Below are 19,158 nucleotides of genomic sequence, written 5' to 3'. Positions count from 1 at the left end.
CAGTTTTACTGCACCATACTTTTTACTTTTACTTCAGTACATTTGTGAAGAATAAATGCTACTCTTGGGCAGCACGGTGGAGCAGTGGTAGCACTGCTGCCTCGCAGTTAGGAGACCCGGGTTCGCTTCCCGGGTCCTCCCTGCGTGGAGTTTCCATGTTCTCCCTGTGTCTGCGTGGGTTTCCTCCCACAGTCCAAAGACATGCTGGTTAGGTGGATTGCCGATTCTAAATTGTCCCTAGTGTGTGGGTGTGTTTGTGTGTGTCCTGCGGTGGGTTGGCACCCTGCCCGGGATTGGTTCCTGCCTTGTGCCCTGTGTTGGCTGGGATTGGCTCCAGCAGACTCCCGTGACCCTGTGTTCGGATTCAGCGGGTTGGAAAATGGATGGATGGATAAATGCTACTCTTACTCCGCTACATTGGGCAACACTTGACTCGTTACTTTTTTCCATTTACACATTATATACGCTTTATTTTTGCCAGAGAGAAGTCGCCAGTGGATCTACTGCATGACTGTTTCACCAATCAGACGTAGCAATGATAATCACATGACTACGTTTCACCAATCAGACGTAGCAACAAAAATCACATGACTGTTTCATCAATCAGACGTAGCCACTGTTTCACCAATCAGACGTGGCAACAATAAATCACATGACTCTGTTTCACCAATCAGCCGTAGCCATGCAGTCACATGACCACACACAAACTTCCTGAGTCTGCAGCTTGTGAGAGACTTTTAGTCATGTGTGGCTCCTGTTCACTGCTAAGTGGTCACAGCTTCACTGCAAGAACCTTGAGAGCCAACTCCTGTTGAAGCTTAACCATCACTTCACTGAGTGAAGAACAAGCACATTTTAACCAAACATGCACAGACACAGACAGTCAAGGTAGAGTGAGACTTTTTGTACATGCACAAGCTGCCTTGTTCTAATGTTATTTTCTATCAGCTGTGCTATTTGGAGGGCAAGTGTGTGACGATGCCGGTCCCCTACAGACTTTTCTTTTCTCCTTTTCCTTGATTCCCCCTTCTTTTTTTGTGCCGACCCGTATATATACACTCCCATCTCCGTGGGCTTTAATCACACACTGCAGAAAGCCAATGAAGCAATTGAGAACGATCACACCTGCACGTGTGACTCACTCCAACTACCTCATTAACTCCCCGCGGTCATGCAATTGCGCCAACGGAGAGTGACACGGCTTTATGGATTTGAAACTGCCCTTTTTTTTTGAAGCTGTGGACACGCTATACCACAAAGTGAATATACAGTATTATACTGTCAGTGTATAGTATATCTTGTCACTGTAAGTAGTTTGCACTGTTCAAACACACATGTTACCTACTGTAGGTATTGGCTTCAAAAGCTTTGTGGTGAAAAACTGAGATTTGGAATTTTGTGTTATTTGTGCATCTTTATTTTGTAAAGATGTTATTTATTTTTACTCATTTTTATTATTTGGAAATAGCAGAATTTGCACATTATTTTATATTTTTGTCTTATTACAACATTTCTAAAAAATAAATAATTTATTATGATCAAACAGTTACTCAGTACTGGAGAAGTCTTTTCACCAAATACTTTTTTACTCTTACTTGAGTAATTTTTTGGATGTCTACTTTTTACTTCTACTTGAGTAATATTATTTTGAAGTAACAATACTCTTACTTGAGTACAATTTTTGGCTATTCTACCCACCTCTGGTGCATATATAGAAAGCACTTAAACAAGTGGCCTGTGTTCATGTAAACCAGTGGTCCCCAACCTTTTTGACAGCAAGGACCACTTTATTAGATGCAAATCTTTCCACGGACCGGTTTTGGGGGGGCAGTTTTATACACAATTTACATAACATTTCTATTATTATTAAGTTATTAAGCAGTTCGCATACATTTGCAACCCGAGATTTTTCTTCTTTTTTTGCATATAACAAAGACATATGCTTTGCATTTGCCATTCCAACAGATTGCACATCACAAACATTAACACTGTTATCGTTTTTTTCGTGTCTGCCGTTTCTATAGGAGGGTGACAATGAGTTAAATTCCAAAGGATGTTTTTCAAATGTTGACAAGCAATCAGCAAAAGGTATCACTGAAAACCACAGAAAACAAAAACAGCAAAAAAAAAAACAGTACGAGGAAAGTTCGAAGAAAGAATTGTTTTTTACAATGTTTCTGTTTGGGGATCGTTGTGCAAACGTGCACATCTGAGCTGCGACCACAGATCTAACTGCTCTGTGGATGATTCATTCAGGCATTTCAAGGTCACTTCGCTGTAATGAAAGCATCTGCTGAATGTACTTCGTAGTAACGCGATTTCTATAGACTTGTGTCATATGGGGAAATTGTCGGTACTGTAACAATACTTTGTTGTAATACTCTCTCCTCTCTCTGCGCCGCTGCAAAGCCCCGCCTGCCAAGCGTTCTGAAAAGTCTGAGTGAGTCTCCGTTGCCGGCAGTTCTCTCGCGGCCCGGCTGTCAGACGGCTGCGGCCCGGTAGTGGGTCGCGGACCGGTGGTTGGGGACCCCTGATGTAAACAACACACATTCTGACTACTTCATATTAGTTTGTGGCACCACACAGGCCTGACCATTACTGACATTGCTATAGTACATTGCTTTTGAATCTCTGGCTATCTGTCTTCAGAAACAGTCAAAAATAAAAAGGAAACCAAAAGGAATGAACTGAACAAAAATTATCTCTCTATACTGAAATATACAGTACTCTTTATTACAAATCAAAACCCTTAATTATCAATTGTACTAAATCTGCTGAATCCATTTTAAAAAGAGTGTATGGTTTCAAAATTAATTTGAATAAAAGCATTATTTTTCCAGTTAACCCTCCTAGTAAATTAGATCACTTTTTGGTGATCACTTCGGAACAATTTAACTATCTAGTAAAATAGTTTGTACTGATCAATCTTATTTTAATTTTTAGAATAGTATGAAAAGCATCAAACAAAACAAATTCATCTGTACAATTCAGAAATTTGTCAAAAAAATTCTGACCAATGTTCCTTTATTTCTTCCTTCAATACTGCACCTATGTTTGAAAGCATTACAAATAGTGATGGTGAAGATGTCGGCAGTATTTCTAGACTCAATTAACCTCTTAGCATGCACCTTTACATGATCTCAGGCAATGTACACAACATCTCTCAATTAATTATTTTAATGAATGAATTAAATTGAATTCTTCAAAATGTGAACCCTCTGTTATTTTGTGCAAAGCAGAGTAATACACCACACACACCTTTCCAAATTAATATGATCTAAATCACTCATGGACAGAATCCTAATTTGAAACAATGTCAACAAACACTAGTCTCGCTAAGGCATATGTTTCAGAATTGTCAGAGACAAAGATCATTTTGAGAAAAACAAATTCACTTTCTTGTCAGAAAGTCTTGGATTTACAGTCATTCCTAATCCCATAATGGCATTATTTGGAGTAATACAAGACGGCATAAGATCATGCCATGACATACATCTATTGTGATGTTCTATACCAGACATGTCAAACTCACTACCATTGGTGGGCCACTTCAACTGCCATACATGCGTCAGCGGGCCGCACTGTAACAAATACTATTATACAAAGTTACTGTAGCTTTCTTTCCAATACTGAAAGCTTTAAAAAATGTAACACTTAAAGTTTAAAGAAAAGCAACTTATTTCCATACAATCTCCATACAACAGCATACAATTAGAGTCCTAGCCTGTTAGCTAGGTCCTTATATAGGAGTCTTACAATCTGAGATCTATTTCTTTTGTCCCGACACTTGGCATCTCTTGTTAGTAACCAGTTCGTCAATATCAGGCTTGAAATCTTGTGCAGCTGCAACTGTTATGAGGAATGAAAGGTGCTCAACAGTAAGTCTTGAGCGATGTGGGGTTTTGGTAGTTTTCATTAACGAAAACAATTGCTCACAAAGGAAAGTGCTTCCGAACACAGGCAGTACTCTCGATGTCAACTTACGGATCTGCACATACGAAGGTGTCAGGTAAGCATACAAGCCTGGCACACCAACTTCGTTGTATTTTGCCTTCAGAATAGAATCTGACTGCAGTTCAGTCAATTCCATTTGGATATCCTCAGGCGCATTCTCAACATTGTAAGAGTATGGTGACGTAAACAGCGCAAAGTCCTGTTCGTGTGAACTGAAATCAAGAAAACACTCACTGAATTCAAAGCAAATCCTCCAAAAATCTAACTGTACCCTTCATACTGCAATGCAAATATTTCGTTTTAAATTAAATGACAAAGACATAGGCCTATCAATTTACGCATGTTTGACATTGTGCAGCTCAAAATTTTACTTTACTAAGTTTACTTCAAAGTTTATATTGTAAAATAAGCCAATATGCAAAAAGCCCCCTGACCTACACTAATTTTACAAACTCAAAATCACAAAAATTTGTTAATAAACAACTCGCCAACTTCTTGCGTCCACTTCAGATCTTCAGCTATAGTCTGCACTAACTGTTCGTTATAATACTAGCACAAAATTACATAAAACTAGAGCAAAAAAAACATGAAAATATGTGAGCTATTACTACTCGTGATGGTCAGTTCTGTCCAGTGGCCAGTCTCAGCAGCCCAGCCAGTAGTGTAGCCTGCCAGGCTGCTGCAGCCTAGCACTTCAGTTGCGACGTCGCGGCTCATTTAACTTTGGTCAAGGCTCATGAGGACGGGGCAGTGTCATGCCTAGGATATATCAAGGAGCTGACGCTGCAGCTGCAACTATACTAGTAGATGACGTTTCCAGTACCGTAATGCCATGGGAAAACGCGCTTTTGTCAGAAGGCGTAAGTAAGAAAAGTCAATAAGTAAACGGCAAAGATGCAGAATGATTCAATCACAAACGATAGTAATCATTTTGTACAAGTTTAGTGCTAACTAGGATCTGTCATGCGGACCGTGTGTTTGACATGCCTGTTCTATACCACATTACTCTCTAATGTTGACTCACCCTCTATAACGTAATGGGAAAGCTATACCTTACATTGCCTAAAACTAGTGGAAAAAACAAATGTTTCCAATGATGAGTGAAAATCTTTTTCACAAGTAGTTTAATACAACTCTTCTATTGTTTTAGGGTTTCTTTTGATTTTTTTAATACACGAGGGCCTCTCTTATAATGAACCTTTTGTTCATATTTTTTTAATTCCCAATGTCAATATTTAGAAATGTTTGTATTGATTTTTTATAGAATTACCTACTGTGATTTGATTTGTAAGCTTAATAAAACTGTAACCTTAATTTTAAAAAAAGCCAGAAAAATGTATACATGGTGTCACATTAACGTGTAATCAGGATGCTTTAGATGTTGGTTGTGGAAACTAATTGTTGTTCGTGCTTCTTAAGCATAAAGGTTTTGAAAGTACCACCTGACAGAGTTAAATTTTTACAGTCACTAGCTGTGTTACCTGGCTTCTACATGTGAATTTTTTTAATTCCATGGGCCTCAGTTATTGTGCCATTGGTTAATTGGAAGTATTAGAGGTAATGTGTAACTAAGTACTTTTCTGGATACAATATTTGTATTTTTTTAACCAGGGGCTAATATTATTAGTTCAGTTGAACTGCTTACTGTTGAACATGCAGTCCTTGGTGGTGCTGGTGTGAAAGAGATTGTGGCAGAAAGTGGTATTCAGTAATATAAGAAAGATGATTTAAAATGAATTAATTCAAAGCTAAAAACTGCTAAAAACCTTAACTCTCCATTAGCACCAAAGCCTAAAAGTAGTACTGCCAACACAAAAAAACAAAAGTTACTAATTACTTTTACTCACTCAAAAGCGCCTTATGTTATCTTCTTATGATATTCTGAAAAACAGTATTTTCATCAGCCATAGAAAAAAAAATCATACATCATTCTGTTCAATCGTGGCTTTGCTCCATTAGGTTATTTTGCTGTTTTTTTTCCTTTTGTCTATTTCTTCTTTATTTTATAAACTTCAAAAAACTATTTAATTTTGTCCATCTCTTCTTTGTTTTATTAACATCAAAAACCATTTATTGCTGATTGTTGATTGTTCATTGTGAATTTAATGAAGATATGCAGGTGGACAACAGTGTTGGTGTTTTCAAAAATGCAAGACTAAGCACTAAGCACTATCCAGAGTCAATCCACACAAGGCTGCAGGACCTGACAACATACCTGGCCGTGTGCTCAAAGAATGTGCTAGTCAACTGGCTGGTGTCCTCACAGACATCTTCAACACATCTCTGAGCGAGTCGTCAGTCCCAGCATGCTTCAAGTCGACCACCATCATGCCAGTGCTGAAGAAGTCATCAGTGACATGCTTCAATGAGTACCGACCAGCTGCACTCACGCCAATCATTATGAAGTGTTTCGAAAGGTTAGTCATGTCACACATAAAGACTAATCTCCCTGCCTCCCTTGACCCTCTTCAGTTTGCATACCGCTCAAAGAGGTCAATGGAGGATGCTATATGCTCTGCCCTTCACCTCTCCCTGACACATCTGGATAAAAAAGACACGTCAGGATGCTCTTCATAGACTTTAGCTCCACCTTCAAAACAATCATCCCTCAAATGCTGGTTGTAAAACTGAGCAGGTTGGGCCTGAACACCACCCTCTGCAATTGGATCCTGGACTTCTTGACAGAGAGGCCCCCAGTCAGTTCGAATGGGCTGCAACACTTCCAGCATCATCACACTGAGCACTGGAGCGCTGCAGGGCTGCATGCTTAGTCCACTGCTCTTCACCCTGCTGACTCACGACTGCACAGCCACGCACAACAACAAACCACATCATCAAGTCTGCGGATGATACGATGGCGCTGGGACTGATAAGCAGGGATGATGAAACAACATAAAGAGATGAGGTGGAACGGCTGTCCGCATGGTGTGAAGGCAACAATCTATCTCTCAATGTCAACAACACAAAAAAGATATTTCTGGACTTCAGAAAATCACATCCTGCCCACATCCCACTCAGCATCAACGGTTTAGATGTGGAGACTGTTAGGAGTACCAAGTTCCTCGTGTGCACAAAACTGAGGAACTTACATGGATGCATAACACCTCATAACTAATCAAGAAAGCCCAGCAGAGACTACACTTCCTGAGGCGGCTGAAGCGAGCAAGTCTTCCCCCTTCCATCCTCACTATGTTTTACATGAGAGTGTTCTGACCAGCTGCATCACTGTCTGTAGAAAAGAACTGAAAATCTCATACTGACCTTTAAGCATTTTGCACACTGCACTTTGACATTCTTTGAAACATTCTGACCTGTCATTGTTTATACATTATCATTCAACTATTATCATACACTGATAATTTCTGTATTATCCATCCATCCATCCATTTTCCAACCCGCTGAATCCGAACACACCATCCATCCATCCATCCATCCATGTATCCATCCATCCATTATCCAAACCGCTATATCCTAACTACAGGGTCACGGGGGTCTGCTGGAGCCAATCCCAGCCAACACAGGGCGCAAGGCAGGAAACAAACCCCAGGCAGGGCATAAGTCCACCACAGGGCGCGCACACACACACACACACACACACACACACACACACACAAACACTAGGGACAATTTAGAATCTCCAATGCACCTAACCTGCATGTTTTTGGACTGTGGGAGGAAACTGGAGTACCCGGAGGAAACCCACGCAGACACGGAGAGAACATGCAAACTCCACACAGGGAGGACCCGGGAAGCGAACCCAGGTCTCCTTACTGCGAGGCAGCAGCGCTACCACTGCGCCACCGTGCTGCTGCCGCCCATTTATGTATCTAGATTGCATAATACCATACATTGCATCAATCTTGTCTTTGCACAATGTCTTGTCTTGTTTGGTGTTTTAATTTTAAATTTAAACTTTAATTTGAATTCTATATTTAATTTAATTTTAATTTTTTATTTGCACTTCATGTTGTTACACTGTGGACCCTGAGCTTCACAATTTTGTCTATCTGTATACTTGTATATGGTTGAGATGACAATAAAGTTCACTTTGACTAATAAAATATGCGTGATCAGTTTATCTCAAGTTTATTCTCACTTGTGACACACTCTATACCACCAAAGCGATCAACAATGCTGTGCGATATCTTTCCCTGTTTCTAACTGTGCTTATTTTACCAAGGAGACCCTCCCCAACCCGCTCTTTGAATCACACTGGATTCCTGAAGAGGGTAATCTCCCCCAACCCCCAAATTCTTCAAGTGGTGTCTGTGGGCCATCAAAGAACTTTAGAAGGTACAACTGGGTCCAATGCCATGAAGGCTGAGAAACACTACTCTAAAATAAATGATGTATACCAGAGAGACAATTAAATTGTTATCCAAAAGTGGTTAAGGGAAAAAAACAAAAAACAAAAAAAGAACAAAAAAAAGCAGCAGTTGCTAGCATTGATGACATGGAACTTTTATCAATGCTCTTATTTCAACTTTGCGAGCTCTGATGAAATCATCTAGAGCAGTACACCGGCTGATGGGAATTGTAGTCCCCACTTTAGGCATTTAAACAAGATTGCAGATAAGATGAGGGGACGAGGGGTGGTAAATACTTTTTTACTGGATCAGTTGCACAAAATTGACTACACTCACAGCTACTGTGTCTGGGAAGCACTTGCTAAATGTGTCTTCGCTTAGCTTTGCAGAGCTTTCATTTCACTTCTGCAGATGGCCTAAATTTGCATAAACCGGCTCACCCAATTTTTCAGAGTGATCACAGTCAGCGATGTGGTAAAATGGGGGACACAGTACATTAGAATGTCCCACTCGCTAAAGCATTATTAATGACAAACATCAACAAATAAAAAAACGCCTTGGATAATTTAATTTTATTCTACAAGGCCGCCAAATTTAAATTAAACCAATCAAGGCATTTTTTGAGACTTCGCTTTTCTGCTATGAGGAGGGTTTAAACTAAACAGAAGGGTATATTAGGCATTATGGGACAAAACAAGCCACCAACCTTAATTAATTAAAATGCAACATTTACATGTAACTGAGAATTTAATTGTTTCTAAACTTAAATAAATTGTGAAGATATTAAATTATTATTGGTTACTTATAACTAAACTGATATATGGTATTGTATTAAGTCATTTAGTTTAAACTTATTTTTAAATATGAGCATTGTTTAAATGGAAAACTATGATTATATTATGATTTAAGTACATTATTTTTCTTGAAATAGAGCATACTTAAACATTTTCATATATAATCTAACAAGAGCTTCTTTCTTTACTCAGATTTCCTATGCACATGGAACACCATGGTGTACATTTAGGTACAAGCTTAATAAACAGTTTTAATCAGTAGTTATCTAGAAGATGTGACTAAAAACTAAGCCATATCCTTAGGCTAACTTTTTCAGTCCTCTGACATTTTCATATTTACAGTCTCTCTGTTGTTTTAATCGCTCAACAAAATGCCAAGTGCCATGGGTGTAGAGGGTCAGTTTATTCTACAGATACAAGCCGGCCTTCACATTGTTTTGAGGATATGATCATTTCTCAAGATCACAGCTTACAAAAATGAAAGGTAAAAAATGAGGAAAAAGAAAAATTAAAAATGAAACAGAAAAGATTCAAGACAGTAAGTGTTATTGGTACTGAATGAACAGATTAAATAAATAATAAAGAAAAGTACTGAGAAAAAAGATAGCAAATATAATTACAGATTGAAGTGTTCAGATTAAATTTGTGAAAATAAGTTAAAGGGGCTAAGAGACACAGAAATCTAAAACAACAACCAAAACAGGGACCAAGAGTGAAGAAAGAGGCATGCAAGTAAAAGGTGATCAGAGATAAAGAAAAAAAAAATCTTGAAAAAATGGAGTAAGGACTAAACAGAATATTTGGAAAAAGCAACCAGAGTAAATCTGTTCAGTGAGGCCAAGAGCACCAAGAGAGGCAGTCACAATATGACTTTGTTAACAGTTGTACTGACGGCACAACCATGTCTGCTGCTACAATCCTCCAGAGACAAGATCATACAAGAAGATATTGAAATTCATTTGATTCAGAGGAAATAAGATGATCTTTGAGATAAGGGAGTGCAGATTAGAAAAGCTGTGCTGGAAGGGGAATTATCATATAAATAACTCAAAACAACTGTGAGCTATGTTAATGTATTTTATAATATCCTGAAAATACTGTATGTTTTGCTTTAGAACTCCATGCTGTCACATGTCATTTTAGGATATTTCAAATATATTGTAGTATTATATGTCACATTTATTTAAAAACATTTTTACAAAAGGGCATGCTAATTGTTAGCTGAAAATCTCGGTAGTAAATATGCAAACAGAAGTGTATGAATTACTGTACATGATACAAAGAGTTGAATCTCATGAAAGAGGTTTGCATCTTTTGTGTTTTTGTGACTGTTTTTATCAGTGATGTAACAATCACAGCCATTTTGTGTGCCAGTTTTTGTGACACAAAGTGCTGCTTGGTACATCAGCCATGCACTGTGTTATGTGTTATTTAATAGTAGACAATTATGTAACACACAGTCCTATTATAAAAGGTGCCCTAAACTTTCTAAAAATAAAGGAAAATTTCCACTAGAGAAATCACTTTCTAAAACACAAAAACCCATATTAAATTATTTCAGATTTTGACAGCTTTTGTTTGCTACTTCAAGTCTTATTTACTCTTACAAGACATTTGCCATTCGTGGATCTCTCCTTGCTTCATCACTGCTACTCTTTTCAATTTGCTCTTTCAGTCTCTTCCTCTCAGATCTCATGTCTGTCTTGATTATCCATCTCAAGATCAAACAGACATGGCACACAAGAGCTCTAATTACTGTAGAAATATTTAAAGGTCAAATAATGAACTCTACATATTGCTGTACGTAAACATGCAATGAAGTCTTTATATTGTAACCAGAATATATTAGCTCCACAACGTGCTGAAATAATAGGTACAAAATAAGTAGAAATCAAAATATATATAATAATCTGTATTTTTACCTTTTACGCAGTTTCTAATCCTATCAAAATACATTCAAATAATGAATATAAATGTGACCAAATTTAAGATATGAAATTAGATAGAACTTTATTTTTCTCCAGAGAAAATTTAGGGTTTTTACAGAAGCTCTTTAAATAAATAAATAAATAGGTAAATAACACACATACACACACACAAACACACTATGGCCTGAACACACCAGTATGACTAAAAAGCATGAACATTTAAAAGTAAAGAAAAGTTCTGACTTGACTGTCCCAGCCACAGTGAGGCATTATGCAGGCATATTGCTGTTGGTATAAAGGTGAACGCCCCTGTAGCGTTACTTGACACACTTCTGCTGAATGATTTGTGTTAGTGTGTCATATAGAGGATGTGCAGCATTGTTTACAATGGCATTCAGTTTTATTCTAGTTTTCTCCTTCACTACCAACTCCAGGGGTCAAGAGTGTGTCCCATAACTAAGCTTGCCATTTTAATTAGCCTGTTGATTTAGTGGGCATCTCTTGAAGTGATTTTACCAGCCCAGCACACCATAGCGTGGAAAAGAGCACTGGCCATCACAGAGCTGTAGAAGGATGTCACTTCCCATATTAAAGGAACGCAGTTTCCTAAGAAAGAAGAGTCTTCTCTGCCCTTTCTTATATACAGTAATCCCTCACCTATAGCGGGGGTTACGTTCCAGAGCCCCCCGCGATAGGTGAAAATCCGCGAAGTAGCGACCTATATTTATTTTATTATTTATACATATTTTAAGGCTTTATAAACCCTTCCCACACTCTTATAAACCTTTCTCACTCTCTTGATAACCTTTCCCACGCTCTTATAAACACTTCCTATGCTCTTAAACACTTTCTACATTCTTAAACACCTCAGACCAACACTGCACACTGCATGCAGCGATCAGACGTCAATGTGTCTGCACTCGCTTTGTGAAGGGGGGCAGCTGAACTCACGCTGAGCAGAAATGGACTTTGTGCTGCTTCTGCCAAAATGCCTGCTTGTCGCTCTGCGCGTTCGGAAGAAGGAGGAGGAGTGTGTGTGTGTGTGGGTATGTGAGAGCTGAACGCACCTTCGCTCAAACCCCCCCTTCCCGGAAGCGCAGTACGCTCCTGACACTTCGCATTGTCAAGGGGGTGGGGAGCTGAATGAACGCTAAGGAGAAGTGGACTTTGTGCTGGCTTTGTGCTGCTTGTCGCTCTCCGTGTCAATAATTTAAAAGCCTGTACATCACCAATTTTCCTGTCTCACTGTCTTGTCTTGCGTGAAGTTAAAATGTTTTATAATAGTGAGATGTTACTCATATCCTTAGCCCGACATCCACATATCATATGTGTTAACAAAGTGTGTTTTATAAGTTTACATGTGTTTAAAGCATGTGGGATGGGTATTTTAAGGCTTAAACTATAAAAATGTTTATTCATATGGTCTTTCTATATCGCAGATTTTCTCCTGTTGCTGATGGGTCTGGAACATAACTTCCGCGATAGGCGGGCAATCACTTGTATTTAAAAACCCGCGAAGTCGTGAATCCGCGAAAAGTGAACCGCGAAGTAGCGAGGGATTACTGTAGTTCATCTGTGTCCGAGACCAGTCCAACCTGTCGTTGACATTGACCTCTAAGTACAGTGGAACCTCGGGTCACGAATGTCTCAGACCACGTACAAATCGGGTTACGACCAAGAAGTTCGCCAAACTTTTGCATCTGTTCATGATGACACACTCTGGTGACGAAGAAGCTAGTTTCCCTTCCGGTTCGTACTCGCCGATGATTTCCACACTTGTTCAGTCTCTCCCTGTGCATTGAGCGAGAGAGAGAGAGAGAGAGAGAGAGAGCGTGAGCAAGAGAGAGAGTGCGAGCGTGAGCGAGCATGAGAGAGAGAGAGAGAGGGCTGGCCGAGAAGGCAGTTAAAGAACGCACCGGGCTTGTTTTTAAAGAGACTGATTTGAGAATTGTTTTAACCTCGTTGTATTTAATAAAGACTTTTTTCTATTGGATTTTAACCTCCACTTCACTTCTGTTTACAGCGATCGGTTTGTAGCGTGCATTGTTGCAATGTTACTTTTCTTGGTTGTTTCTTAAATTACGGATTTTTCAAATGTTCGTGTTTTTCCCTGTGCTTAAAACTCATTAAAAATAAGTGTTTACTGCAAGCTTTTCGTAAGGCTATAGCATGAATTCTTGCAATGTTACTTTTCTCTGTTCCAGTTTTTCTCAGTGTTATTCAATGTTTTTACATTTAGTTTACTATTACGCTGTGCATTCTATGATTTGATTAACTATTTTTGTGCTTAAAAATCTTTTAAAAAAATATACTTACATACAGTTCGTACGGTCTGGAATGGATTAATTGTATTTATATACAATCCTATGGGGGAAATTACTTCGGGTCACGACCAAATCGGGTTACGACCAGAGTTTTGCAATGAATTACGGTCGTGACCCAAGGTTCCACTGTACTTGTAGGAGTGGAACACCTTTACATCCACTCCTTGTATAGTGACCAAATATGGAGGCTTTTTGGAATGGCAAAAGTTGATAAGCCAGTACCTTGGTTTTGTTGATGTTAAGATGCAGACAATTCTCTTTGCACCAAGAAGCAAACTTCTCCATCTGACCACTATATTCAATCTCATCCCCCTTATGCAGTATGAGATAATTGTCACTGGTGATGTGCTCAGGAGCATTTTAGAAAAAGAGCTGCTAAGCAGTTCAAATCTGCATCACAAGCTAAGCAGCCATATCGGCCACTTCCTAAAGGAGATTTCCTTTACTGAGCAGAAAGTAGCAGTTTGTAGTGCCAAGATCCTAAGTCTGTGTCTCATCTCTGCCGTCTCAGAATGGAGGCCGCATGAGACAGTAAGATCTTCAACCCTTAGCAATTCCTCAACAATAGCTATAACCAATTATTTCTCAAAATGGCACTTTAACTTTTTTCTCTCCATCTATTCACACATCTTTCCATTCATCATCTCATCTCAACCAACCATCCATCCATCCATCCATCCATCCATCCATCCATCCATCCATCCATCCATCCATCCATCCATCCAATGACATGGAAACTGAAACCTTATCAACAGAATCTGTGCTTCCAGCAAAAGTCATGAAATACAAAGTTTTTAATTAAAAAGGAAAATGATTTCTACCAGGCAATTGTGTAAGTATTACAACTATACAAGCCATACAACCAAACGCTACTCAGCCATGATGCTTCATTTTTACAATCTACTTTTGAATTAACTGATTGAGAAAGCTGAAAAGAAATGACATTGGTACACATCTGTAGAATCGGCTTTACCTTTTTCATCACCAACATTCATTGCCCACTCCTTGGAACGACAGAAGATGTCAATAGTGCTGATGACGCTGTCAGGGTCTCCTCTCTTTGAATGCCTCTGCACATAACTGAGCATACGCTGGGGTTTTGAAGATCCTTTAAGCCAGTCCATTGCAGGCTCCAGAATGACTTCATGCCAAAGCAGGACAAAAGGGCCACTGAACTGTACTAGCCAGGGAATGATGAAGCATACAATTATGTAACCCAGGGATACTCCCACCACAGCAGATCCTAGGAAAAACAGCAACATCCTGCAATAACCGGAAAACAATGAAAGGATGATTTAGTTACAAAAATGTTCACTGCGGCAAAAACTATTTTTTTTCTTAAAATCCTAAAAATACTTGTATTTAAATAAAGGCAAACAAAACTTAAAAAAAAAAAAATTAGCAAACTTGGTTTTGTGTTTTTTTTTTCGTAGCTGTAGATCCCTTTTAATTTGCCATTGATATGAAGAAATCATGTTGAAATGCAGAATGACTAATAACACTGCCTTTGTATTTCATTTCTGGTTTAAGACTACCAGATAACAAGATGAAAATATCTTCTACAGCAGATGTGCCTGTGAGGAGCTAGTATGTCAGATGATTGCTCCAAGTTAACTCAGATTCTTTTTTAAATCTTGTTTGAATGAACACAAGTGAATGTGCATGAGTGTGTCAAGAGATGGACTGCCATTCTGTCCGAGGCTGTAGACTGCAGGGATAAGAAATTGAAAAAAAAAAAAAGCTAAATCTTGTATTCCTACATCATTCTGGGGCATATCTAACCAGTTTACTTTAAAAAAATACATAAGTACAGCATTTAAATATTGAAAGACCTTTTTAAAACTAGCTAAACTACTTATTATTTCTAATCCTTTAGTTGTCACATGTGAGGGACGTTTGGGAACCTTGCCCTACTAGGACACCCTCAACTTCAAAATGGGGGAGAGACAGCATGCACAGGACATGATGGCATGTCCCCCTGGGTGGCAGCAGCACCCCAGATTCCCACAGGACATCATGGGAACTGGAGTTCTTTGGCTCAACCCTGTTGGGTCCCGTGGGTGCCGCCAAGGGGCACAGAGAAAACTGGTGAGCCCTACTTTGTCAGTCTCTAGTCTTACCAGGAATTGCACCAAGGCCAACCCTTTGGGGCACCGGAAACACTCCTGGGTTTTATATAAAAAGGGCTGCCTGTCACAACTTGGGGAGCCAGAGTCGAGGTGGATAAAGCTTGCGGAGAGGAGCAGAGGAGTCCGTGATAGACAAAGAGAGGAAGAAGAAGAAGAAAGCAGAGTGATTGCTGTGCTGTGCTTTATAATATTGTGGTTGTAGCATGTGAAATGCTTACAGGAAGAGTTTCCCACAATAAAAACCTATTTGGAACCTGTATTCAAGCGTTTGTGGCAGGTGTGGGGGAAGCTGGAAGGCACACACACAGTAGAAGCAAAATAGCAGTGTTTAACATTTTACTTTTTTTGTTTGATCAGTTTGGTACAATATGATGTAATTCAGAAGTCACTGCTTCTGTAGAGCTTTTACACAGCACTAAAGTTGATGGAACTCACACACAGTGGAGGTCCTGATCAGGGTAGGATGAGATAGCCCAAACAGAAAACACTGAGGTTTTACAAGTGTTAAGTGAAGATTTATACCGCGCTTAAAAAGGGAAGTGTTAAAGCTTAAACCAGGAATCAAATTTTAACTATAACCGGCAGGCAGTTTGGAAACGTTTCTTGCAGCATTGCAATACATTTGAAGTGTATTTTAGCTAGTGTTCATTTTTCTTGGTCTCATACATTTTGGAAGTAAACATAGTGTGATAAGTTTCCAGCTAGGACAGAAATGCCTCTTTTCTCTTGGAGTGCTGGTGGTGTTCCTTGGCAAAGTGCAACTCTTTATCTAAATAATGGCCACTGTTTGTTCATTACTATGACTAGAACAAACAGTAGGTCAGCCTGCTCTGTAGTTTACAATTTGAGAGCTTAAGTTCTCCTTAAATGCTTGTAATTAAGAATGGGGATTGATTTAAAAGAAAAAAAGGCATTAAGCTAATACTTTTGAAAAAAATGTATTAAAACTGGTCATTTACTTTGCTAAATACTGTAATATTAATGTCTGTTAACCCTAAATGAGTTTTTTGTTCTCATTACATTTGGCCCCATTTGCACTTCCACTTTAGATCTAGTGTAAACCACCTTCATTACATAGTAATGAACTTGGTCATTTGAAAAGTGTAATGTGAAAGAGCCAGAACATTTACACATCTAGTATGTTTCTGGATGTATCTGGAGATGTCCATAATGTTTCAGCTGCCTACTTCTCTACTGCAGATGGAATCATTAAAAGTAAATCACAGTTTATTCCCCTGCTTAATAGACATCAAATACAAATTTATATTTGACTATTTGGAGTTTTAAACAGAATCACTTCAATTGTCATTCATCTCACTCACCCAAATACCATTCCACTGAAGAACACATACTGTTGTGGTCAGTAGAAGGCGCTGCAGCCTTCAACACCTTGGACACAATAAAGCACAAACACACTTTATGCTCAAATAAAGGGTTTTTATTGAACCCCAACACCTCCTTCACAAGAGTAACAACAAAAAATACACTGAGCACAATTCTCCTTCCTCCTCCAAGAGCATAGCCCACTGCCTCCCAACACTGATTCAGTCAAACTGAGGCAGTGGGCTCTCTTTTAAAAATCGACCACGGAACTGCTTCTGGTCTCCTCACCAAGTTGTCCGGAGTACTTCTGGGTTATGTGGGAACCAAGAGAGTCCTCCCTAGTAGCACCCTCCAGCGATCCCCACAGACCCTGACAGGGTTGCATTTACGAACTCCATTGCCCATGCAACTCTGAGTGTCCTATTTGGGTTTAGCCCTGGGGAACACTGCCACCTGCCATTTGGGGGGATGACCTGCTCCTGGTAAACCCATTCTCCCAGTCATTCCATTATGGCCTCCTGGCTGGGTATGCAACCTTCCGTAATCCTGGCCAGGACACCGGCCCTTCCTTCTGGGTACCCACACTGTACAGCCACAACTACGCACAGAAAGTCAGTTGTCCAAAGTTTTGTTTGCCTTCTGTTAGCAGCAGCTAATCTACTCCAACGTTTACAAACACACAGGTGCTTGCAGTCAATTCCTTTTTTGTTTTCTTTGACCTGAAAATCTACGTTGAATGCCCTAATAGTCTTCTGATTTCTTTTACAAAAATGGATGTAAACAGATTGTGACAGGTAGTCCACAATGTTTATTTTCCTTTAAAGATATAAAAAAAAAGTTTAGAAAAGAGTACTGTGGTGAATGGATAGATACATTTGCCCATACAGTATGAACAAATTAGTCTGTGAATCACTGAGTGGCATACCTACACATATTAGTAAATCAAAACAGTAAAGTGAGGGTGGTACATAAATGGCAGATCCAAGTGTTATTCTCCAGATTAATATTTACAACGAGATTACTGAATTAAAACAGCTTTCCTGTAAATCTGCAGCACTTTTACTTGAAAACAACAATAAGATTAGAGTAGTCACAAGAGCACAAGAGAGTGATAAGTAAGCAGTAGACAGTATTCAAAGTAGTTTAAAACATGGTTACTCTACTGCTAAAATGTGACTTCTTCCAGTTATCTTTTCTCTTGTACTACTGTGATGATCACTGTTTTAATACAAGTTACAAATTAAAAATGCATGAGTGAAAAGACATAAAACAGACATCTTATATTTCTGTTAACTGACGGGTGACAATGCAATTCTGGCAGTGAATTTGGAAAAGCACTAGTGGATGTTCCTGGATGGCAGAATACCACAAACAATTATTGGAGACTGTAGTTTGGCACAAAGCCACAGTGTTTTTATGCCAAAAAATGGAGAAAGGTAGATTACTAGAATACTAATGAACAAAATATGGAATATGTGAATATACCAAAGCATTCATCAAAATACAGAGCTGTATTTTTAAGCTAGGCTAGTAAAATAACATCACCACAACCACACAAATTTCTCAGCAAAACTCATTAGCTACAACCAGAAACCTTCTCTTATGACACAATGAAAATTTTGGCTTATTCTATATATTTATTATTATTCAAATGATCACAAATACTTCTTGCATTTTAAGAGGTCCTAAATACCTCTTCTATGTTACCATTTTATATGTTTACATACATATTTTAATATTTACATAACACTTTCCTTTGTTATTGTGTCAAGTAATATGAGAAACAAAGAAAAACATTGACTAACTAAAGAATAAATAAATCAGAAAATATAAACAGAGGGAGGTGGAAAGGAGAAGAAGCTAAACCAGCAGCTTTACAAAGCACAGGAAATTAATGAATGAATGTGAGCTTGCTGGAAAATAAATACGCATTTCATTAGCAACAGACAAAAGGGCAAAGGAAAGCAGCGCAGCCTTGACAGTCCTTAACTGTTTCCCTGCTGCACAGCCAGCTCTTCAGAAGAGCAAGTCGATCATCTTGTAATTGTGAGGTAAGCAGCCTGGCAAACATAGCTGAGCCACACTCTAAAACTATTTTTGCTTGAAGATACAAACAGCATGTTTATTGGTCATTAATGCCTTTAGTTTAGCCACAACACTGATATTTTGTTTATGTTTAACCTTGAAATTTTTTTTAGAAATAACTTGATGTTTTTTAAATGTTTCAGAAAATTTCCAGCTATGGGTATACATTACAAAAGCTTGTTCCTACTGCTCAAAAAAACAAGCTGAATTTTGTTAGAATTATTGTGTTATTTGTAAGATGTTCCCAGCTCTGCATTTAACAGTTATATCTTAATATTCATGTTTGGGCCTACCCTTTCATAACCTTAATCTAC

General features: G+C 38.7%; 1 protein-coding gene across 2 annotated transcripts in view; it reads right to left on the bottom strand.

Annotated features, from left to right (window-relative positions):
• The window catches only part of comta (catechol-O-methyltransferase a), an 86,897-nt gene that overhangs the window by 48,399 nt on the left and 19,340 nt on the right, over positions 1-19,158 (bottom strand). For both annotated transcript variants that reach the window (XM_051933518.1, XM_051933517.1), the window contains exon 2: positions 14,281-14,570. In XM_051933518.1, the coding sequence (XP_051789478.1) occupies positions 14,281-14,569 (289 nt within the window). In that variant the 5' untranslated portion in view covers position 14,570. The remainder of the gene's footprint in view (positions 1-14,280; positions 14,571-19,158) is intronic.

Source organism: Erpetoichthys calabaricus, chromosome 11, assembly GCF_900747795.2.
Source record: "Erpetoichthys calabaricus chromosome 11, fErpCal1.3, whole genome shotgun sequence".
In the NCBI taxonomy this organism is placed as follows: domain Eukaryota; kingdom Metazoa; phylum Chordata; class Cladistia; order Polypteriformes; family Polypteridae; genus Erpetoichthys; species Erpetoichthys calabaricus.
This window is presented reverse-complemented; position numbering and strand designations above follow the sequence as displayed.